The sequence below is a fragment of the Watersipora subatra genome, chromosome 10 (genome assembly GCF_963576615.1).
Source record: "Watersipora subatra chromosome 10, tzWatSuba1.1, whole genome shotgun sequence".
Taxonomy (NCBI): domain Eukaryota; kingdom Metazoa; phylum Bryozoa; class Gymnolaemata; order Cheilostomatida; family Watersiporidae; genus Watersipora; species Watersipora subatra.
In genome coordinates this window covers 39,364,129-39,386,651 of record NC_088717.1, presented here as the reverse complement: position 1 = coordinate 39,386,651, position 22,523 = coordinate 39,364,129, and the positions used below count along the sequence as shown (strand labels likewise).

Below are 22,523 nucleotides of genomic sequence, written 5' to 3'. Positions count from 1 at the left end.
TTGTTGCACTTGTGACTGTGAGACACTAGGTTTCACCTATATGTTTTCTACATCGGCTTCACTGATAATCAGCAACAAATACTCATAACTACCTACACGCGATAGGGTCTGGAGGGGCGTTCTGGTTGATGGGGATGGGCTCGCGAGGCTGGACAAGCATGCTTCACCAACCTTATTTTTGCAAGAACTACCTTCCCAGGTCAAACACAAATCTTGAGTGCTGATGCAACAAATGGCTGGCAGTATTTCACTAGACAGTTGAATACTAAATGAATGAATGCTATAATGAAAGTACAAATTTACGCTGCCACAACTCAAATATAGTATTGAGTTTTTTTGTACTCGCCTGGGTGTGCAAAAAGGAATGACATTAATGATGTGCCAGACACCCTGGCCCATATTGGTGGAGAACGTGCTGTTCGGTTCTGCAGGCATGTCTCGGGTTTGCCTGTTGTCCCTGTGCAAGCCTGCCAACCCAAGAGTGGGGCAATGCGTGAGATTCGGTTTTGGGGCAATTGATGTATTAATGATAGTGTATATGAAATTGTAGAAATTGGGGCAAAAATCTCACGCATTTTCATTTTTTCTTTTGGGTGATTGCGTGAGAGTTGGCAGACATGTCCCTGTGCTTGGTTAGTTCTGCGGCACGCTCCGCAGTTTTGTCTGCGATGCTGATGCTGTTGAGCGCCACAAGAGATGGTACTCAACTTAATTTGCATGTTGTTTAAGTTATTTTGCCTGCAAATAGAGGCTTTTTATTGGGAATATGTTGTGATTTTAGATTTTTTCCAATAAAGGAGAACGCCTAAACTAACTAACATGCTGCACCAATAAATGCAAAAGGGCAGAAAAATTATGCAATTTGCGCTTCAATCTACTAGAACAAACCAACACATAGTATACGTGAATATATTATGCTAAAAATTGAAATTACCTATCAACGTTACAGCGATAGTAATTATTTATAACAAAATGTTTTATCGCATCAGCGTGAATACGAAAGACTCAAGGGTGAATCATATAGTTTGTATTGTAAAGCCCCTTGCCAATCTTGTTTCGGATTCTTGCTATCGTTGGCTGACTGAACCGCCTTGACATTAATGTAACCATGCAATCGCAATACTGCTTTCAATTCATATGCATATACAGCTGGTAGATTATCGATTTTGCTCTCCGGTTTGTGGGTGTTATTGCGTAGCCACACTAACACGATCGGATAAAAAGACAATGGGAATTTTACTTTCATAAAAAACTATTACTTGTTTTGTCTCTAATGGTAATCTATGCACCATTTTTAACAAAAATACATATAAAAAGCTTAAATAGACGGAAACCTCAAATAAGATATATTTTACGTAATATATTGTATAAACGCGTGCTCAAGAATTATCATATATGTCGGTTTATTAAAATACTTGACAATTAACAAGGTTCGTGTTTTAATTGATCAACTAGGTTATTGTTTGTGTTAGATGTAGTTTGAGTGGTTGTACAAGTAGATGTGTAGGTTTAATCATATGTTTATCGCTATCTATAGATTTGATGATACTTAACAACATCCAAGGATGTAGAAAGATTACGCTTGTGAATTACAACATGCAACGTTAGAGTCATACAAAGTAGCGCATTGATAATCCTGTTAGTCTTGACACATTTCTAGCATGGTTACTGGTGTTACTTTTTACTAGCGTTTGAACATTCCCACAACACAAATATCATGCTGACAAAAAAACAATTTAAAAATTATTTGTACTTGAAAACTGTTCACGAATGTGGTCAGTAGGAGTCAGTGACAATTCGGACTGTCTACAAGTTTAGACCTTGGGGACTGAGCAAGCCTATTTTGATTATCTCAACTGAGATACTTTAAAACTGTTCCTGCCAGCAATTAGGCAAAAGAAAACATCACACTTGGTGTGATGTTGTGACTTGGTGTGATCACTCATGGTGTCTTCCCAAGACCTTTGGTCGGTGTCAACGCATGGCATTTTTAGGTTGATACCTACAGAAATGTGTGTAGCACATTGAACGCATGAGCTGACATGCGGGAGAAGAACAGAAGTTGCTCGTGGCTCATTGGCTTCTGAGTCACTCTCACTTGTGTTGTTAGAATGTTTTAGCTGTATGAGTGCCAGACCTAGGCCTGTTCATCTTGTCAAAAGTAAATTGTACTGGCAGGTACTTTGCATGTATAGTATGAGTAAGAGATTGTCTTTCACTGTCAGTGTTCTACCAGAGGTTTTGTGGTAAAAGACCGATCGCAAAAAATATCCTGACTACTGGAGAGATTTTAGTGAGTCATAGGATTTTGACCTTTTGGCCAATCGGCCTTCCATCCATAGAGTAACCTTGAAAACATGTTTTGCCTAAGTACAAGCAAAATTCAAGCTTAAACCCAAAGTTCTTCAGCCCTGTAGGGGGTGGCTTCCTTGGTACGTATTGCCTTGTAGGGTATCTACCTGTAAAAAAATGATCTGTTCTTCGAAGCTGAGGGATGTTGTTTTCTCAATAGTATTACACTTGGTACGCATTCAAATAAAAAAAGGACAAATGTTTCAAAAGCAGTCAGCTGTTTTGGGTATGTACACGGTTGTCGTCGACAAACTTCGAATGGCAACTCATAGAAGAAATGATTGGTCGGCATCACACCAGCCACACAGCCAACTCTGGTAGCAGTCTGCCAATACATGCAAATTCGCTTCATGTTGACCCTGCCCATAATCATTATTATACCAAAAAAATGCTTTCTCTCGATTAGCTGTGCTCCTTTTCGAACAATAATTCATGTTGGTGAGTTCAGACATAGAGTTGAAAAAATTACTCATCAAAATACTGAATGAAGTACTCCAAGGAAGCTTTCTGCAAGGTTTTCCTGTGTAGAGTGAAGGAAGGCTGTTGATCTTGGGTGTGTACTGTTCATTCTATTTCCAATAAGATGCAGCTAGAGACCTCGATCTAACCCCACAAGTAGAGGTCATCGGAGCTCCTTGATCTACTTGAATATGTGAACTTTGAACAAACTTTTTTGTGGAGATAGAGTTAGTCTTTTATCTGTAATATCATCCAATGATGTAGCCTCACTATTTGCTCCCACTCACTTATCAGGCCTATTATCACAATCCAACGACAAATCCAAGTCGGAATCATTCCACGTGCTTGACAGTTCACCCTGCTTTCACCCTTTCGCTGTCGCAGACGCATTTATGCGTTTTTTATGGTCGACTGCCCCAGACACATTTTTGCGACTTTCCCAGCGATTACGTAGTAACTGAATTTTATTATTCGTTGCCAACATAACCCACGGTCTTTAGTACTTTTGTGATATTGACAGTGTCCAAAGCTTTCTTTATAAAATTAGCGTAAAATAACGAGGCAATTTAAAAATTTTGTCTGAGAATTTCCCAACCAAAAACGAGGTTTTTGTGTAGGTTCTGTTAAGTTCCGCGCGAGTCAGAAAACAAGTAATTACTTATGTTGATGACTTTATAGCCAATTCAGATTTAGATTTTCGTGATTATACAGATAATTAAAGTAGCAGCACTGACTCTGATACTGGTGAAAGTAAAGGTTTTGTAAGAGTAAGGAACATTGTGAAGGATCGTTTTAGCTTCGTAACGATTGTAGATTCACATAGCTTTGTCATCGCACAAAGTATACATATATTGAATTTTTTGCATAGCCGTGTTGGTTAAAATGTTGGCAAAATAAAATATGTAACAAAAAAGTTCTAGATCAAGTTTGAAATTGAAAAAATATTGTATACATATCATGAAGCAATATCGACAATTTTCGGTAAAATAGCTGGCAGTAGGTAGCAGTAAATAGCTGGAAATAGCTAAATTTATACATGGATGGCAGTGAAAGGGTTGAAGCTCTGTGCCGTGGATAATCTGTAAATCGAAGCTCTAGACATGAGCCTAAGACTTAATAGCCCATAGCAAGATTTTGTAGTTAATAATTAGAGTTATGCAAAATCTACTGCTTAAGCTGTTTTGCTAATTATAGATCCCGGGAACAAAATAAGCAGTCAAGTCTCCATGTCCACACTTGTGGACACAAAGACTTGACTGTCCACAACTTGAAGATGCGTGTCCACACTTGTGGACACGCATCTTCAAGTTCAGTTATTCGGCTTGAAATGCAATTTATGCAAAAGTAAACTAATCTGCATGTAATCTACTATAAACAATTCAAAACGCATTTTACATACTTGCCAAACTTTTATGTGACTAGTAACCGCTTGTTTACAATTGGATCACTTTTCTTAGTCATGTGCCGTGCCTTCTTCTTTAAAGAGGCCATATTGAAAATTCTTTGCACTTTCTGCCGGCAGGTCAAAAAACCTTTGCAGTAGAAGATCACTGCTAAAGTGTCCACACTTGTGTACGAAAAGGACTCAGTTAGATCCAATACAAGCCTAGGTCAATATATTAATATAAGTTATGTTCACATATATAGGTACAAAAATTCAAGGGGATATAACATTGAACGTATCTCAATGTGGTTTAGATGTACATTGTATATGGGAATATACAGTGTATATAGGAATTGTGTGACAGTTTGCTTTTTGTTTCATTCTGTTATAGAGATATGTGAAAAAATCCTCAGGTCAAAAAATGGTGTAGTAGAGCTGAAAAGAAGCATAACAGATACTGATTGTTTTTTGTGTTAGGCTCGTGTAACAAAAATTATGTTTTATAGATTGTTTGCATTTTGTCTTACGCGACTTATAGAGAGTGGAGCGTGTTTTCATTTGAAATGTACTCGTTAGCATGTTTTGTGTTCTTTTGTTATTACTTAGTTCCAAATTTTTGCAAGCTTTGCTGCATAGATATTGGCAAGATTTTTAGATGTAATGATATCAGGGACATAATACTCAATGCTTTCAAGCTCCTGATTAGCCCTGTTAATTGTTGGATTAGTATGGCTTTCAAATTTGACAATGAATTGCATTAGTCTACCAAACTCTTGGTCTTTTCAACGCCACTAAAATGCCTACCTCCCAAAGCATATTGGTGGGACAAATTTGTTTTTCTTAAAAAGTGCGGACTCCACCTTTTTTAATGTGAAAAATTTCTTTTGCCTAATAATCATCTTTAGAAAAAGCCTAGGTTCCATCAGAACGCTCCTCTGTTGAATTGAGCAGTGCTGGCTCTGTACAAACTAACAAAGCATTTTACCAAGCAGAATAGGTCAGTAATGCCTTTTTGAAACAGTGGTGACTAATATAGAGCTTGGTAGGACACTCCAGATTGACATTAGATCTTATAACCCTTCCATTTACTGTAACTTGTTGGGTGTGGTCTGCAAGTCCTGAATTTAGTTTACTATAATATTATTTATCTAAAATTTTTAAATGTTTTATTGGAGCGGTTTGTGAGATACATAAAAAGATCTTCTTGGAATACATGTATCTTCTGACTGCATTTGTATCATCATAAGTAAAACAAAGATTGGGTTGCAGAGGAAAGGTTTGTGCTTTTCGGTTTTGCAGGACTAGGCTGACGCATAAGTGCCGAATCAGTTTCTGTTCAATTTTCATGGGAATGCTTGTGATGAGCCTGTATTTGACGCCACATCCTTTGGGCCTTTCATGGATTAGCGAAACATTAGCAGATGTTTAGTTTCTTCGGGAGGCTGAGAGATGCAATGGATGTGTGTTTAAAACATCCAAAATTGTACAAAGGTCAATAAGCCGTTGCATATTTTTGTCATAGTATGACGAATTATTACATTGTATGTTGACTATCAAGCTTTTAATCCCTTTAGCAGGGACATCAAAGGTTTAGTCTGCAACAGGTATGAGTTTAAACCATAACTGTCACGAACAACTTATATCGTATTTACTAGGTAAATCAGACACGCTGATTCCGATTTTGTACTCAAAATAAAGATTAGTCCACTAACCTTCAAAGTCATTTAGGCTTTTTTAAAGCGTTTCAATATCCGTTTCGAAAACAACACAATCGGCATCACAAGCTCCGCCCATAAATATGTGACGAAACCTAGCTTTTTCAGAAACGGAAGTTAGGAATGTTTAGTCTGATTTAGAATAATAGAGATGGGTGTCTTAAAACCCATTATTATCTAAATCCAGCCTGTAAATTAATTTCAGTTTTTTATGAAAGCGCTATAAACTATTTAAAATTGCTCGCAGCTTGTTACATGACGTTTAAATGGGCTGGACGCCGAGAAAAATGAGCTCAAAAAGCGCGGTTTTATCACAAGCTAGCGTTGTTATCGCGCTTTTTAAATATGCAATGCTAAATAGCTTATCTACCTTTCAGAAAAGACTGATATTATTTTAAGGCTGAATTTAGATATTAATGGATTTTAAAACACCCATCTCTATTATTCTAAATCGGTCTAAACATACTTACGTAACTTCTGTTCCTAAAAAGCTAGGTTACATCACATATTTATGGGCGGAGCTTGTTATGCCGATCGTGTTGTTTTCGAGACCGATATTAAAACGCTATAAAAAATCCTTCATTACTCTAGAAGTTAGTGGCCTAATCTTTATTTTGATTACAAAATCGGAATCAGCGTGTCTGATTTACCTAGTAAATACGATAAAAGTTGTTCGTGGCAGTTATGGTTTAAGATCTGATGTTTTGCATTTGATCAGAATTGACTTTGATGTTAGGTTTTAACAATCATTGCATTTGTGCCAGGGTAGGTTGTTGCTGATTTTTCTGTAATAAAAAAAGACCATGGGGTGTGTTTTGTTGGGTTTTTAAAGGATTTTAGTAATATTTGCTGTTGCCTAGCGTAGGAGCTTGCTTGTTTTCTTAACAAGGTATTATTTCAAGTTTTTGTATTTCCATTTGTAGAATCATTTAGGTTTGTTACACACAAGGTGGTACGAGTTGGTTGTTTTCTTGCATTAGCTGTAGAAAGGTTTGCTTGGTCGCTTTTGCATCTGGTTATTAATTTTCATCTGTATGACTTGAATGAGTACCGAATTGTGTACTGCTAATCACAAGTTTGAGAACAATTTTTGGTTCATTAGTTTGGGACCCAAAATTTATTCCTCTTAAAGGTTTACTTGCAACAAAGTTCACATTACAGTTATTTGGTATCAAAAGATTCACCATGTCTTGCTCTGTTGTGATGTAGGTGCAAAATATGTGGAAATGTGATTAAAAGCTCAGAAACGAACAGTTAATCGCCACCATCACAAAACCGTCATAGATTAGAATTGCTTTTCAAAACGGCTCAAATGGTACGCGGCTGAATGAGATGGCTTCTGTTTACACTTTCATGCAAACTCATTCGTCGAAATACTTTCACAAATATATTTCACGCATTCAATAAAACCATGTCTATTGTTCTTATGCGTCTATTTCATCGTCATTGTAATGCTGTCACTTTCAGCACTGATATCTTATAACCTACCATGAAAAATTGTTTAATTTTTAACCTTAGCTCAAAGGAGTACATATCATTGTCTGATAAACATGACGGGCCTGTTGGTCACCTGTGATAATCAAAAAATGCTGCAGAAATTATTTAGGCTGTTTGGCAGGAAGTATGGGTCACATGATCAGATTACGACTAGGCGATTAGACCAAGCCGAAACAAAACTGTAAAGTAACGGAGCATCTATATTTGATATGAAGTCTTCGGTAAAACCCTAAGTGTTTGTCATAAACTAATGCATGAGAAGTTTTATGTTGAGGCTTTTATTGGCCTTTCAATTCACGTGAGAACATCATGAGTTAAAACAATAACGGAATGGATTGACTACTTCAGAGAAATAAACTGATTCCGATCTACGGCTGTTTCGTGATGGCGGCGATTAACTGTTCGTTTTTGAGCTTTTAAGAGCTTTTAATCACATTTCCACATATTTTGCACCTACATCACAACAGAGTAAGACATGGTGAATCTTTTGATACCAAATAACTGTAATGAGAATTTTGTTGCAAGTAAACCTTCAAGTTTTTGCAGATGGGGATTATGCTTTCTCTAAACACATCAATCTGCTCCTTTATTTTTGAGGATTTTCCCAATGTTTCTCTGATTGCTTATTATTGGTGCCTTTTAGCTGCGAAACCATTTAATGAAAGATTCACTAAATGCTTGATATAATATATCAAAAAAGGACAGTAAAAAGTTGATGTGTATAAATGTGCTGGTATGTGTTTTAGAGTAGCATTGTATCAGCTGGCTGATACTGTTTTGGGAATAACATGTTGGGCATCATGCGTAATGTTAGGCATCATGGGTAATGTTAGGCATCGATCTAATGTTTGGCGTCAGGCCTTGTCTCTGCCAAAAAGGTTAGTTTCCCAGAAACCATAACTTGCTGTCTGGGTGTTTGTTTTAATTAGTATTACTAGCCCATTTATTTTGTTGTAGCAATGGCATGTAATCAGCATATAGTAAATCTAGAAAAATAATATTTCAGCTGCATATAACCTGTGAAACTATATACTTCTGTTCTCTAATGAAAAGGCTCTAACTACAGCTTAGGTTTGTACAGCTCGTACAGATCATTCGATGTTCTTATATATAAGCATATAGACTGTCGCGCTTTGAGGAAACACTTTATTACGCTTACATTGTTAACTTCACCCAACTTGGGAACCAAACACGTTCTACGTATTTTGTGTCGTTTTCTGTTGATTTCAGTCTCTGACTTGTTTAGCAGTGTTCGTTTACTGGCTTGCTGTCTGTCAGAAATCGACAATGACTTGCATCTTAGCGATGCATGCTTGGGTCGAGCAGTATGGTAGAGAAGAGGTGACCCAGTTCTCACTATCTACCACTTGTGGAACTTTAACCTGAAGGGATGCCTTTGCAACACGTTTTTAAAAAATGTTCGTTTAAGCCCGTACTAAGCAGCACTTTCTTATAATTTATTCTTTGAGGTAGCATACCCTATTCTTTTTGTAAGGCCTTTCATGTGATAACCTCATGTAGATTTTAATTGGTTGGTATTTCTCTTTGACGTATTCCGGCTACTCGAGTATCCAACTTGAGTTAATTTTTTTGTTAAAATGTGTGTAGAAAAAGCAAATCCTTTTGCTTCTTGGTTCAGTTGTCTGTTTCTTTTTCATGTTAGAAATTTAAACCTAAGCAATTTGTTAGTTATTGTACGAAAACTAACTCGAGTTGAAGAGATTTATTTTTCTTGCCAGGTCTGTTCACAATGATCAAGCATTACCATCACTTCTAAATATCAAATTGTAGATTTTCATGCTAACCTGCTTATTTGTTATGAACTGACATTGTCATAAATGGTGCTAGCAGTCCATATCAAACTATTAGTTTATACCTAGACTTCCTTGTTGATCCTGGGGATATATGGTGTAGGACTTGGTTAGTTCTAGTTCATTACTACTATGTTATACATATTCAGATTTGAGACAATGTAAGGATAAAAGTGAGCTCTTAAGTGTAATGAACTATTTTATTGCGTAAAGATTTGTCTTAAATACCATAATTACGTTGTATTACAACGCAATTATGGTATTCAAAACAAACCTTAACGCAATAAAATAGTTAGATTGTATCACAATGTAATTATAGTATTCAATAATACCATAATTGGTGTATTTTATGGTATAGTTTTCACTAGCCACTCTATACACAAAAGAGGTTTGTGGCTACACTTGATTTAATGCATGTAATTTACATTTGGAATTATAAAAGTCACTTTAGCTACGCTAATACACTTCAAGGAACTGAAGGACCATCAATGTTCTTCCTACTGACACCTGCATTCAAAAGTTACAAGTGTTATATTTATAAAGTTAATAGTTACAATGACAAAAAGCCATTATCAGTGCTCATCAGTGATGTCCTTTTGTCGTTTTTTTCTCAAAGCAAGTCAAGTTACAAGTCATCTCTAGCTAACCCTACAGTCAAAGAGTTTTACAGAGAAAGTCATTCAATTGAACTGGAGTTACTGTAGTTTTCAAGTGCTAAGGGACTCTTGAGTCTACTATTGCCCTGCCAAACCTGTGGCAGAAGGGCATTTAGCTACAATGGCTTTTCCACCAAATTGTTAGTGCCCGGATACAAAGTATCTTTTTTAACTTCATACTGTTTGGAAGCTGGCTGTCAACCAAAAAGTTTGAGCTAAAACAGATAGATAAACATGGTCAAGTGGGACATTTGGCATCGAATACCTTGCATTGCAACAAGCCATTAATTTTCTAGTTTACTTTGGTTATCTGTAATGGTTAGAAGGCTTGCTATGCATATAGGAGGTTTTTGTCATGTTAGTAGCACCCCAAAACTAACAAGTTTCTAAGACTTGTACATAAAATGTTAGTTTACGAAAAAGCCAAGATATGTTTTTCAATTATTAATTTGGAAGTTGCTCCACAAGATCACCACAAGATCTTAAAGTTTATTATTCACATTGAGTGTTGTTCAAGATCAAACTATTTTAGATTTTTTTCTTGTAATTGAGGTTTTAAATACTTTCATCATCTTATTATAGCAGGTGCCTACAAATTGTCACCTTTACAATCACGAAACCTATATTTCTTAAATTCATATTCAACCTCTGCATGTCAGAAACTCACTTTGTTTGTATTAACTCCTCTCTATGTTGTTGTGCAATATTTTACTGAATTTTTTTCTGTAGAACGGCAACCTTTGAGTTTTTCTGTTGGACGTGTATTACATTATTACTTAGTGATCTTGCACTTTTATTCAATATATATTTATTTACATGAATAAATTGCCAAAATTAGTAGCCATGAGAACCGCCTAGCAGATTTTGAAGGAGACTATTTAATTGCAGGCACCACAAGTCCTCTGAAGGTGCATCAGAATGAGTGATTCCCGACCCGGGATGCTTTCGAGTTCTGAAGTACAACAACTCCAGTTGTCTCTCCAGAGTAGGAGCATTCGGGAGGTTGCACTAACGGTCTGTACAATTAGAGGTTTGGCTGTGGAAGTAAAGTCTATTCTACGAGACCTTTTTCATGATGAGGTAAAGTAATTTTCTGCCATTTGCTTGTCTTGTTTAGAAGAACTCACTTTTAAAAATATATACTTGTACAGTAATGTAGTCTTTCTGTACTCATCAAGGGTTATGAATAGATTACATATACATGTAGATAAGTATCTTTTTATTGTTTCAAGAAAACTTATGGCTATTAACCTATTTTCCATCACTTCTATTTTAGTTAATTTGGGAATATTACATTCATTTTAGATTGCTCCCATGATTTCTAGCTCAAGGTCTAAGGAGGCAGCATTTAGTGTGATGCCTATGGCTCCACCCGATCCATTTCAGCGAATCTCTGCAATGAATAATGATTCTTCATTAATCCATCCTAATCCAACAATTCAAAAGACAAGTGGTAATAACTATCTACAAACTATGGTTTCGCTTCAAGTTAGCTGGCAAATATTTGGGTTTAGACATATTAAAGTGGTGCTTAATTTGTTGTATAATTAATAAATATTATTACTATTAAATTTTTCTGGAAAGAGATATCTTGGCATTGAATGTGGTTAGTGATGGATTTATTGAGCTTACATATTTGGGCTTTTGTCAAAATTTCTACAAATGTAGGAAATGAGCTTGCAATCAAACCTCATACTGTCAGCAATTTGTTCGGACTGTCTGATTTTAAAACTGTATGTCAGAGCAAATTTTCTTATACGGTTATGCTGTAATTTAATTTGCTTGCTTCACACCCTAAAGGCATATGGTAGCTCTTTAATAATTGCTGCATGTAATCATACATAGTGTTGAAACAAATGCGTCATATAGGCTGATGTAAAAACGAAATTATACTGGTGGGAAAAATAAACCGACCACCCAAGAATTACTATTAATTTTCGTAAATATGTTGCCCTAGTTGCTAGTCAATGCTTCGAAGTTGCACTTATTTTACACCAAAATGGAGCTCAGTGTCTCATCTATCCAATTATGTTAATAAAAACAAATTTGAATTAGTTTACTGCTCAAAATGCAGACTTGTGCTGTTTTCTTGAACAAATTTTATAACCAGGGATTTTTTAGTATGTAAAGTATGAAGTTTATTATATTTATAATTTATTAAATTTGCTACAATTAGTTGTGAACAAGCTCTGCAGAAGTTGGTGGCCCTGAAAAGGGCCGTTGTGGTTGGTTTAGGATGCCTTTAGACTGAAAATGTCATTGGTGACTCATTAACAGCACACCTGTTTTGAATACTGACATATCTCAAGACTGTTTTCAATAATATATTTGATTAGAGGAGACTCTGACTTTCATTTTCGTATAAAATAGCTACAACTTCAAGGCATTGGCTAGCTATTCTACAGAGGTTCGTTTATTTTGCGCATCTCTGTATAGATAGCAAAGATCTGTATTTAATGTAGTAATAAAAAGAGGTTTTTATCGTTTGTTCGGAGGTAGAGGTGGTGATAGAGATGCACAGCGTAACTTAGCGTATCACAGGTGGTGTTTAAACTAACTTGTATATAATTATAATCATTAATAATATTCATGCGCCTCAGCACCTTTTTGTGAAACTTTGAACCTCTTACCTGGAAGGTTACCTTAGGTATAGTCAGAGATTTGGTCTTACCGGGAAGGTTACCTTGGGTATAGTCAGAGATTTGGTCTTACCGGGAAGGTTACCTTAGGTATAGTCAGAGATTTGGTCTTACCGGGAAGGTTACCTTAGGTATAGTCAAAGATTTGGTCTTACCGGGAAGGTTACCTTAGGTATAGTCAGAGATTTGGTCTTACCGGGAAGGTTACCTTAGGTATAGTCAGAGATTTGGTCTTACCTGGAAGGTTACCTTAGGTATAGTCAGAGGTTTGGTCAAATTTAACATCATTCTGAAGTTGAGGTTTCATTCGATATCTGAGTTATAAATGTTGCATCTAATGCTCCCACCCTATGATAAGAGAGATAACTATCAGTAAAAGTTCGGTGTTCACTATATCTACCAATGTTGTCATGTTTCCAGCGTTTGCAAGGCTGTTGATGAAGAGAGGTAGACGACGACACAGGTGTTCTCATTGCCCACGCACCTTTACCGCACAGTCGTCAGTCTGGAGGCATATGAAGACTCACCACACCGCCCTAACTGGTAACTGAACCTGAGTCTATGAACTGAGTCCATAGACTCAATTTCTTTTTGAAAAGTAATGGGCTCTTCTCGCCACTGAATAATGCTCGAGTTATGAAACAGTTTTAATTTGTCTGGGCTTGAAGCGGACACGGTCTAGGGGTACAATGCTGAATTAGCGGATGGAATCTTCCGTAACTGTTAAATAGACCGTTCTCATTTTAAGAAAGCATTTCAATTAAAAAAATTGTTACGGAAAAGGTATTGGTTCTATTAATTTTCCAGTTGTACTGTTTGTAGCGACAGGCTCAGGGAGTATGCCAGGTGGTGCCTCCGCAAATGATTCACCTTCCAAGAACATGTCAGACTTGGAGTCTTCTCTGTGCATTGGTAGGTTAAAAGTCTCAGGGTAGACAAGTCATTGCATACACGTAGCTGTAGCTTTTTTGGAAACCGCATCTGCCTAGTGGAAAAAACATGTTTTGAACAGTTTTTGAATGCTCTTTGGTTGTTTTTATAAACTCATACCATACATTTCCATTCTTTAGAAACAACAGCTATTATAGTCAATCAGTGCGCTGGCAGGAATCATCAAGTGTATTAAATATGTGTAGAATTATTCCTTAATTTGGAAGGTGGTCAGGTGGAGCAGTTGGTAGCATGCTTGAGTGCAAAATGGAATATCTGAGTTTGATTCTTGAGCAAGGAAACTTTTTTCCTAAAGATCTTAGTGTGGCTTCAGCCAGACAACGGATACTACTCTTATTATAGTAAAGATTGTTAAAATTTTTGAATCAGCAAGAAAATTAGAGAAATGCAAGCGTCTTGTCACTATTACTCTCGATAAGCTAGAATCTTTCCACAAAAACAGGTGCTCACACGTGCTTTCACTATTATACTGCTCAGCTTCCCTAGTACTTGCTTTAACATGGCATTTTACAGATTTCACGGATGACCGTGTCATATATATGCATTTACTGTTTTACTTCACAGTGTGTTGTTTTACCTCATCTCATCACTCCAAACAAACAATGGTCATCCCTTACCATTGTTATCCAATTTGCGACTTTAGTTATCTCCATTTGTCACTATATACACACCTGTTTTATAATTTATATGCAGACCTGAGCAGCAATCATCCCGATACCTCCGTTCCCACACCCCGGCAGACCTCAGTCACTTCGGATGAGAATGTATCAGTTGTCTCCCCATTACCATCTACGCTCTCTCAGAATGCATCGTCTCCAGAGGACCATATGTCCCCTATGCCTACTGTTGCTGACATGTTCACGGCTGACAGTATCAAGGTAAGTTCTGGGAAGATGGTGATCACTAGACACGAATATTGTCAGTAAAGATGAACCTGTTCAAATTTTGTGTAGATTTTATCAAAAAGTATTGTTATTTCTCTGTCATTTGTGATTGTTTGAGGTGATCTGATTGCCAGGCACTTTCAAGATTAAAAATCGACAAAACTAGATCGCAGTTAAAAGGCTCAGAAGAAAAATACGTGCGAATGTCACTAGTTGCTATAGTTGATATCGGCTATCGCGTTCAAATTGCAGCGTTACACGTTTTTATTCTTTCGGTATCTATTAAACTTTTTAACTATTAATCGTTTTAACCGCGATCTACTGTTATCCATTTTAGTCTTCAAACATCCTGACAGTCAGACCACCTCAAACATCAAAAACAATCGCAAATGATAGAAAAACACCGATACTTTCTGATAAATTCATTGGAGTTTGTGCAAGTTCATTTTTAACTGAGGACGACCGTGCTTAGAACGTTGTGTCACTGTTTGTTGGAAGTGTTTGTTATTGCAAGCAGCACCCGAGGGCTCAGTCAACTTGAGCACAACCCGAAGGGTGATGGCAGAGTTCTTGAATTGACTCTCATTGTTGTTTGTTTATGCTGATTCCGAGAATTATAATCTATTCAGCTATCTTGTCTTAGATAGGCAGAAGCCATCAATCATGGTTAACTCTCATTGTGAACCATGCTATGCTGTCAAGTACTTCAGTTTACTTTTGATAACAAATTATGCAAGAAGACTTCTTGTTTGGAAGAAGACCAGGCATTGTCTCTCTATTCAAGACAGATAAAGTTATTTGTAGTGGAATATTTACTGGTACAGTAATGTCGCTGTGTCGTTTTACTTTGTTCCCTTGCTGTTCCACGTGTGTTTCTGTGTGTATATATTTAAGTTGCTCTCATGCACTCGCGTCGCATAGGAGGTCAAGGTCAATATGGCATGTATGTTTAGTTTGTGGGCGAAAAGTGTTGCGTGGTAAGCAAATGTCTGTGTCTACTTTGTAATTGACCTTTGAAGAAGTGGATTTGTTGGCAAAACTTGATCTCGCAGTGACAGATCGATCGCAGCAAACGATCTCGCAGCAACAGAGAGCCTCAATGTATGAATTTAACCCATTCTGTTATTCATTTCGTATGCTAAAACTGCAATTTTTTTAAGAAGTGTTCTTGAAGGAAACACATTAAAGTTTGTTTGATTCATTCCAGAGCATTAAAAGATAGATAAATACTTCAGATAATTACATTATATAAAACTATGTAGAAAACAACAAATTACGTTATAGTTTTATATAATGTTATATAGGTTGGTTATATCTGAGGTTTTACATGTAAAACCTAAACTATATGTAAAAACAAAATTAATAAAGTGTTAACCAGTAAAAAGAGGTTTTATTGTTATTTTATCTTATAGACATGCAAAAGGATGTGCAGTTTTCACCAAATATTGATTATATTAATTTTATACAGTGGAACCTCAAATCTCGAATGCTTCGGTCTCGATCAATTCGGTTTTCAACTAAAAAAATTGAGATTTGAGAAAAAAATCTCGAACATAAATTCGGCTCTCGATCAAATCGAAACATGCACATTAGAATGAAACGTTCAGAACATCTCCGGAAACAGCATGGAAACATTTGTTAATAAAGGGAGAAGTTACGCTTATTAAATTCCTTACAAAAAGGAAGGAACCATCTGGGACGACGTCCCTCTACGGAATATATTTGCTAGGGTGACAACTCCTCCAGTTGAGTTACTCTAAATTGTTTTGGAGGAGGATTCTCCTTCAAAGATGTGAAGTAAACATTGCTGTTTATATTTTCTTTTTCACACAATTTTTGATGTAACTGATCTGTTGCATTTTTTGCTGTTCCATTATCAATTTCTCCAAAATTTGATATTGTATTTTAACCTAGAATGTTTTCGATGTTTTAAGAGCAAAACATACGAAATGTTTGCCTTTTGTTTTTCTATTTCCATCATCATAGATAGAAAATATTTATTAAAAAGAAACACGATCTATATCTACCCGTTTTTATTTATAGTAGGTAGTATGCAGTAGTTTATGATGCAAAATGTTATAAAATACTTTACCGAAGTCGCTTTCTCGGCTTGGATCGGATTGAAATTTACATACATTAATTCTAATTGGAATAATTGTTCGGATCTCGAACAACTTGGTTTTCGATCAACATTCTGGAACTGATTATGGGCGAGAACTGAGGTTCTACTGTATATGTTTCATCGTTTTACTTTTCATCTGTAACTGATTTCAACTGTTTTTCTTTCATTTACAGAATTGTAAGGTTTGGCAAAGTTTCAAATATTTTGTGTTGTGAATTATATCCGATGTCAAACAAATATATGCTCTATCGTTTCTTTGTACCTCAAAAACGTTTTATGCAGGGTGATCATTAGCAGAGGTTCGATCCCATACATGTCTTTGCAGCTGCCTTAATATTCATGAATAGAAGTTACTCTCACTTGAATAAAAAAGCAGTTTGCTCATGAGCGGTAAGAACTCTTGTGTAATATAACTACACGAATGCTTCTTGGCAATGTTTTAGTTACTTTAAACTAAACCAGTATTCTTTCTGGTTTGATGTTTTTACCTACAACCTTTTTTCATAGCCTGAGCCTAGCGATACCTACAAGCAGACGGCCGTCACTGAGATGGATAGTGATATGGAGATTATCTCCCCTTCGCATCCATCCTACAATGATGCAGAAAATCCTCCTTCTTTGTCATCCCTCTTTTCTTCCCCAGCTGGTCTGCCCCGAAGCAATGAGGACCAAATTCGGTAAATAGCAGTGCTGCCCAATGACTCTAGCTAGTTAGAGTCAAATCCTTGGTGTTGTTAGTCGCCAGTATACTTAGTTAAGTCGAGGACGACCTGTACTTAGTTGTCCACACTTTAGACTTTGAGAGGTGTGATTGGTTGTAGGGCAGCAGTAGATGCACAGCTTATGGAGCCACCTGTCGATGGCATGTACCACTGTTCTGACTGCGGTTGGAGATCTAAGAGCGTTGCATCTATGAGGTTAGTCATGGCTTGAGCCTGTAATTCCTGTGGTTAGCTATATTTTCTGTGATAGCTAAACCTGAGGTGTGCACCTGTACCTGATTTTACCTGCTTTACCTTGAGACAACATCTATATCTAATATGGCCAGCCATATCTGGTCAGACCAGCTGTTTTAGTGTGAAAATTTGTATCTAGTGTGACCAGCTTTATATTGTGTGATCTGTTGTGCCTGTTATGACTAACAGGTCTTGTTTACAAACAATTGTTCAGTAAACACTCCCATAACATGTACCTCCTATAACGTAAATGCCACATAACGTAAAGGATTTATCTAAAGTTTTTGCTTTGCACAACGAAAAGAGTTACATATAACCCAAAGTGTCAAGTCGGTGCAAATTCTCAACATCGATTTGATTAACAAAAATTTTGCAGTTAGCCGTAAAAATATCGCTTTATTTCATGCTGCGCTTGAAAGAGAAAAAATGTCGTACAGGGCTCTCTCTATTATATATACAAGTACCATGGCAATTAGTTCACGGTGAAAGACCATCAGGTGTGTTGACAAAACACAGAAAATCAGCAGCAACGCAATAATTATAAAATACTTGTACAATTCGATCTATTGGTGCAGAGTGTCGATATACCAAACTTAATGTCTCGAGTTTTAGTGTAGCCGAAAGTTCTCTTTGATCATAACCTCGAGCCCTGGCTACTGTTAGATGGACGGTCAGACAGACACCGCTCCTAATACAAATAGTGAAGCTACGGTATATTTTCGATTTATTGTATACATATAAAATATTTTGCAATATTTTTCCTTTGCAGAATAAATATTACTGTCTAAAAAAAATATAAAAAAAACGGATGTAAATTGACATTTGAGGTGTGCACTCCCCTTAACTTATTGTAAAATTACTGTTTTCATTAACCATAAACCGAGTATAATCGATAAAAAATGTGTCGATGCAAACTATTAATGCTGCAGTTGCTGGACAGTCCTTCAAATTAAAAAAGTGAAATTTATTTCTTTTCTTTCAGAAGAGCTAAACAAATGAGTTTGGGAAGAGCTTAGAACGGATTAGAACGGATTTAGGCAATTTACATATATTTTAGGCCTACTGTTCGTATAACGTAAAATCCTTATAATGTGAACATTTCCGGAACAGATTTTTAATTTAATGACTGCAGTATTAATGGTTTGTATCAACAACTTTTCTCTTTTTTCCTATCACTTGTTTCTGGGTCCATGATTATGATAATGATATTTTCACTTTTTTCTACACAGCGAGATCTATGGTCAAGGTCGATGCTGCAAAAAAAAAATTTTTATGTTTAAAATAAAGAAAAACAAAAATATATATTTATTATAATAAGAGCAGTGTTCGTTCATCCGAGGCTAGGATTAAAGGGTAGGGATAAAACATCACTTTCAATGAGCTTCCAACTCGTGGCATTCAGATTGGTACACCAATACTTTAACACCTGCACCAATCTACCGCCTTCAAGTATTTCTGAATAATTGTTCAGCTACTTATTCTCTGTGTTTTATTGACATACCTGATGATTTCTGACGGCACACGAGATGGCCAGGGTACTAGTATATACAACAGAAATACCCCTATACATTATTTTCTCTCCAAGTGCAGCTAGAGTCCAAACGATATTTTTAAGGCTGATTATGGGACTCTCGTTATTCCAATTGAATTTGAGAAATTTCAACCGCTTCATATTTCGCATTATATAAAAAGTTTTACATGATATGAATGAAAAGTCTTACATAAATTCTTTACATTAAATGGAATTAACGTAAAGGTTTACTTTATAGGATCTGCTACTGTATATACATTTCATCTGATATAGTTAGAGTTCTGTAGATATTATCTTCTGAAATCTGTTATAGGTCACACATCCTGAGTCACAAAGGAATTCTCCCATTCTCGTGCAACGTCTGCAATTACAAGACCAACAAGAAGCATGTTCTGACCAGGCACTATACGATTCACACCGGCGAGAAGCCTCATAAGTGTCCCATATGTACCTTTGGCTCTCTCGATCACGTGGAGCTTCTCAAACACATGACGGTATTAAAAACTTATTTGCAATGCTAGGCCTGTAAACTATTCTCTTGTTAGGCTGGTATCTGGTAACTGGATATGTCTCCAGTTTTGAAGATGTTCATCGTAGGGGGTCGCTATTCTTCCGAACAAATGTGTTTGTATGTCCAGTTGGGCCTCATATTTGGATCCATACCATAAGGCCGTTCGCAATGTGAGCTGTTCCAATGCCAAAACAATTTTTCCCATTACAAATATTGTAAATAATTCAAATTCGTTCCAGGTCTGAACTGAAAAATAAAATTTTTTAAGCATTTTCATTATTTCCCACCATGAGCTATATATAAGTAAACAGATTATATATCAAATACACTGAATTTTTTATGCATAGCGTGTTTATAGGTAAGGCTAGGCCTGTGCACACATCTGTAGCAGCTTGTATTGTAGCTTTACTTTTTCAAATTTTTGTGTAAAATGGACGAATTTAGAAATACCATGTGTTTTCTTTTAATAAAAGATAAAATAACACATGCATTTTATAAACCCCGATGAAAAGGTCTGTCTGTGTACGAGTGTTTAATGCTGAAGATGACTAAAGAGAGAATAAGTAGATAACCTACAATATTAGGTTTCCTCTGCTTATCTCAGCGATGTTGAAGTTTCAGATTTATGCTTGGAATTCAAAACAGTCTCGAACCTTTAGTTTCGACTTCTGATTTGTTTGACATCTGAGATGGTTGAAAACTGAGGATGAACTGTATTCATATCAGTGATATGCATAGCATGTCAATAGACGCGTTTCATGCATACCAATAACCTTCAAGCCTACTCAATCATTCTTAATTTAGGCCAATGTTGGTTGGGGTGATTCAAACACAGGCGAGTGTAATACCAAGTTTTACTTGGAGCCTTCACAACCCTCTTATATTCTATACCGGCAAGTTTTATTTTATTATGGACATTCCTTATCCGATTTTCAAAATACCACAAAAACATTCAGTGCATCATCTATCAGCCATTACTGACCGACCATCATGGATAATGTACTAAATTTTTCTGTGGTATTATGAAAATTGTCAAATAAATGTCCAATGCAAAATAAAATTTGTGGGTGTAGAATATAGGTGAATCGAAGTAGTTTTCAATTAGGAAGAAGTCGTATTGGTTGCTTTACTTCTCTTCCGTTTACAAAAATCCATCGATAGAAATAAAATCAATACAATCAAAAATATGTGGGTAAAAATTTTTTGCAGCCACAGAAATTATTTTCAGCCAATAAAATTGCTGTCAAGAAAAATTAAACTAAGTTCCTATGGATAGGTTTTGTGATCTGACATTGCTAATAAACAGCAAGCTTTTTGTTCCATAATACCCCATTATGTTTGTATCTTGTTTTATGTGTATATTTAGAAAACTCATCCCGGAGTGCATCCTTTCACGTGTACGATATGTGGTTTCCACGCAACTACCAACACTTTGCTAAAGAAGCACATGAAATCTGACCACAGCATGACACCACCTAGACAGTCTCCAAGCTCATCTAGGGCGCTGCCGAGCGACATGGCACTGCCAGATGTGGCATCATCCAAGAATGTAAAGCCAAGAAATGTTCTCAGTTCTTCTTCCGAGACTATCTTCGCGACAAGCTCTATTAATCAACCAGTTTTTCCCTGACTTTCCTAGCTGTACCCCTCAACCAATGGAGCATTATTTTTTGTCCGTCATATTGACACGCAGGCACCTTTTGCCTCATAATTTCTATTTCCCTCAGATGGATGTTACTTTCATTATGTTACTCATAATTGGCTCTTTGTTCATGGACTAGTTGAAAATGACTCTTTACCGTCTCATATTTTTATCTCCAATAGGACTCTCTTGTTTTATCTACAGTGGTTTATAATAAGGTCACCATTTTTGTTGTAATGTTATCCAATTCTGAGACCTGTTCCACTTCTGCGAACTGTCTACATTTTGTAACAACTCCCTGTCTGTTACTTTTCCTTCGCTAGTATATATATATATCAAGCCAACAATGGAGATATAAACAACAAATTTGATGTTTAATATTTCGCCCAGCCAAGGTCACCAGAGAGTCAGCCTACCAGTGCCTTCATTGATTATGCGGTGATTTAAGGTGATTTGCACGCTTAATGTTCATTTGACAAGCCTTCAACACTCACACAACTACTAGAAGATTTTAACAGCTGCAATACTAGAGATTCATGTTGAACAGTGATTATTCTGTGTTTAGGCATAACCGTTATTTATGTCATTTTCTAAACAGAGTAGTGATGTGGAATAGTCTTGACCCTCGGGGCATTGCAGGTGGTCGATTACTCATCTCATAGGGCATTGCTTAGATGCTATAGATTGTTGCGGTACCATTTAAACCACACAGCTGCATAGTAGACCTAGGCAAGTCAGGCTTGGTTTTACAACAGCACCGTTTGAAAGCAGGGCGGATCAATCCTATTTTTTGTCACAACAAGAGTTCATGTGAATGTATGAAATTGATGCAACTGGCAATCGTTACTGAAGGACAATACAGAGGATAACGGACAAATTCTACCAGAAAACATAATAAAACACATTTACAAGTAGCTAAGCATCTCAAAACGTATCAAGCACTTCATTGACCAGTTGACCGAGGTAACTCGGCGTTCCAACAATAATTGTGTACTCTGTTGAATTGTTATCTAATGCATATGCTACAACATTAATGCTTTAGCAGTTCGTGTGTGTTTGCGTGGTGGTGTGTGCTTGCATGGTGGTGTGTGTTTGCGTGGTGGTGGTATGTGTGTGGTGGTATGTGCGTGGTGGTGGTGTGTGTGTTGGTGTAGTGGTGGTGTGTTTGCGTGGTGGTGTGTGTGTTTGCGTGGTGGTGGTGTTTATGTTTGCGTGTGTTTGTGTGGTGGTGTGTGTGTGCATGTGTGATCGCTAACGCGTCAATCTGCTGGTTTGAAGTACAGTAATCCATCCTACTTCACATGGCTTACGTTTCAGACCCATTTGCAAAATATGAATTTATGCAACAAAAAAAAGATTTTTTTGTATGAGTTGGAATTTCAACACTTAAGAAAACACATTTTAAAATTACAT

At 36.6% G+C, this 22,523-nt stretch overlaps 1 protein-coding gene across 2 annotated transcripts; it reads left to right on the top strand.

Moving 5' to 3' along the window:
* Nucleotides 1-1,201: 1,201 nt before the first annotated feature.
* On the top strand, nt 1,202-21,461 carry LOC137406068 (zinc finger protein Gfi-1b-like). 2 transcript variants are annotated; one of them, XM_068092593.1, is made up of 10 exons: nt 1,202-1,276; nt 10,763-10,954; nt 11,180-11,327; nt 12,934-13,056; nt 13,336-13,425; nt 14,158-14,342; nt 16,978-17,147; nt 17,292-17,387; nt 19,271-19,451; nt 20,835-21,461. In XM_068092593.1, exons 2-10 carry the CDS (start codon nt 10,793-10,795, stop codon nt 21,096-21,098), a joined length of 1,419 nt encoding a protein of 472 aa, XP_067948694.1. In that variant the 5' UTR covers nt 1,202-1,276; nt 10,763-10,792; the 3' UTR covers nt 21,099-21,461. The 2 variants fall into 2 exon arrangements, with proteins under 2 accessions (XP_067948694.1, XP_067948691.1); XM_068092590.1 differs by lacking the exon at nt 1,202-1,276 and having other exon boundaries at nt 10,758-10,954.
* The last annotated feature ends 1,062 nt before the right edge of the window (nt 21,462-22,523 follow it).

What these genes read in the sequence shown, in the direction of transcription:
- LOC137406068 (XM_068092593.1), top strand. Translation starts at nt 10,793, where the DNA reads ATGAGTGATTCCCGACCCGGGATGCTTTCGAGTTCTGAAGTACAACAA. An exon ending in TCACGGCTGACAGTATCAAG is followed by an intron (nt 14,343 to 16,977) that starts GTAAGTTCTGGG and finishes CTTTTTTCATAG; the next exon opens with CCTGAGCCTAGCGATACCTA. An exon ending in AAGAGCGTTGCATCTATGAG is followed by an intron (nt 17,388 to 19,270) that starts GTTAGTCATGGC and finishes AATCTGTTATAG; the next exon opens with GTCACACATCCTGAGTCACA.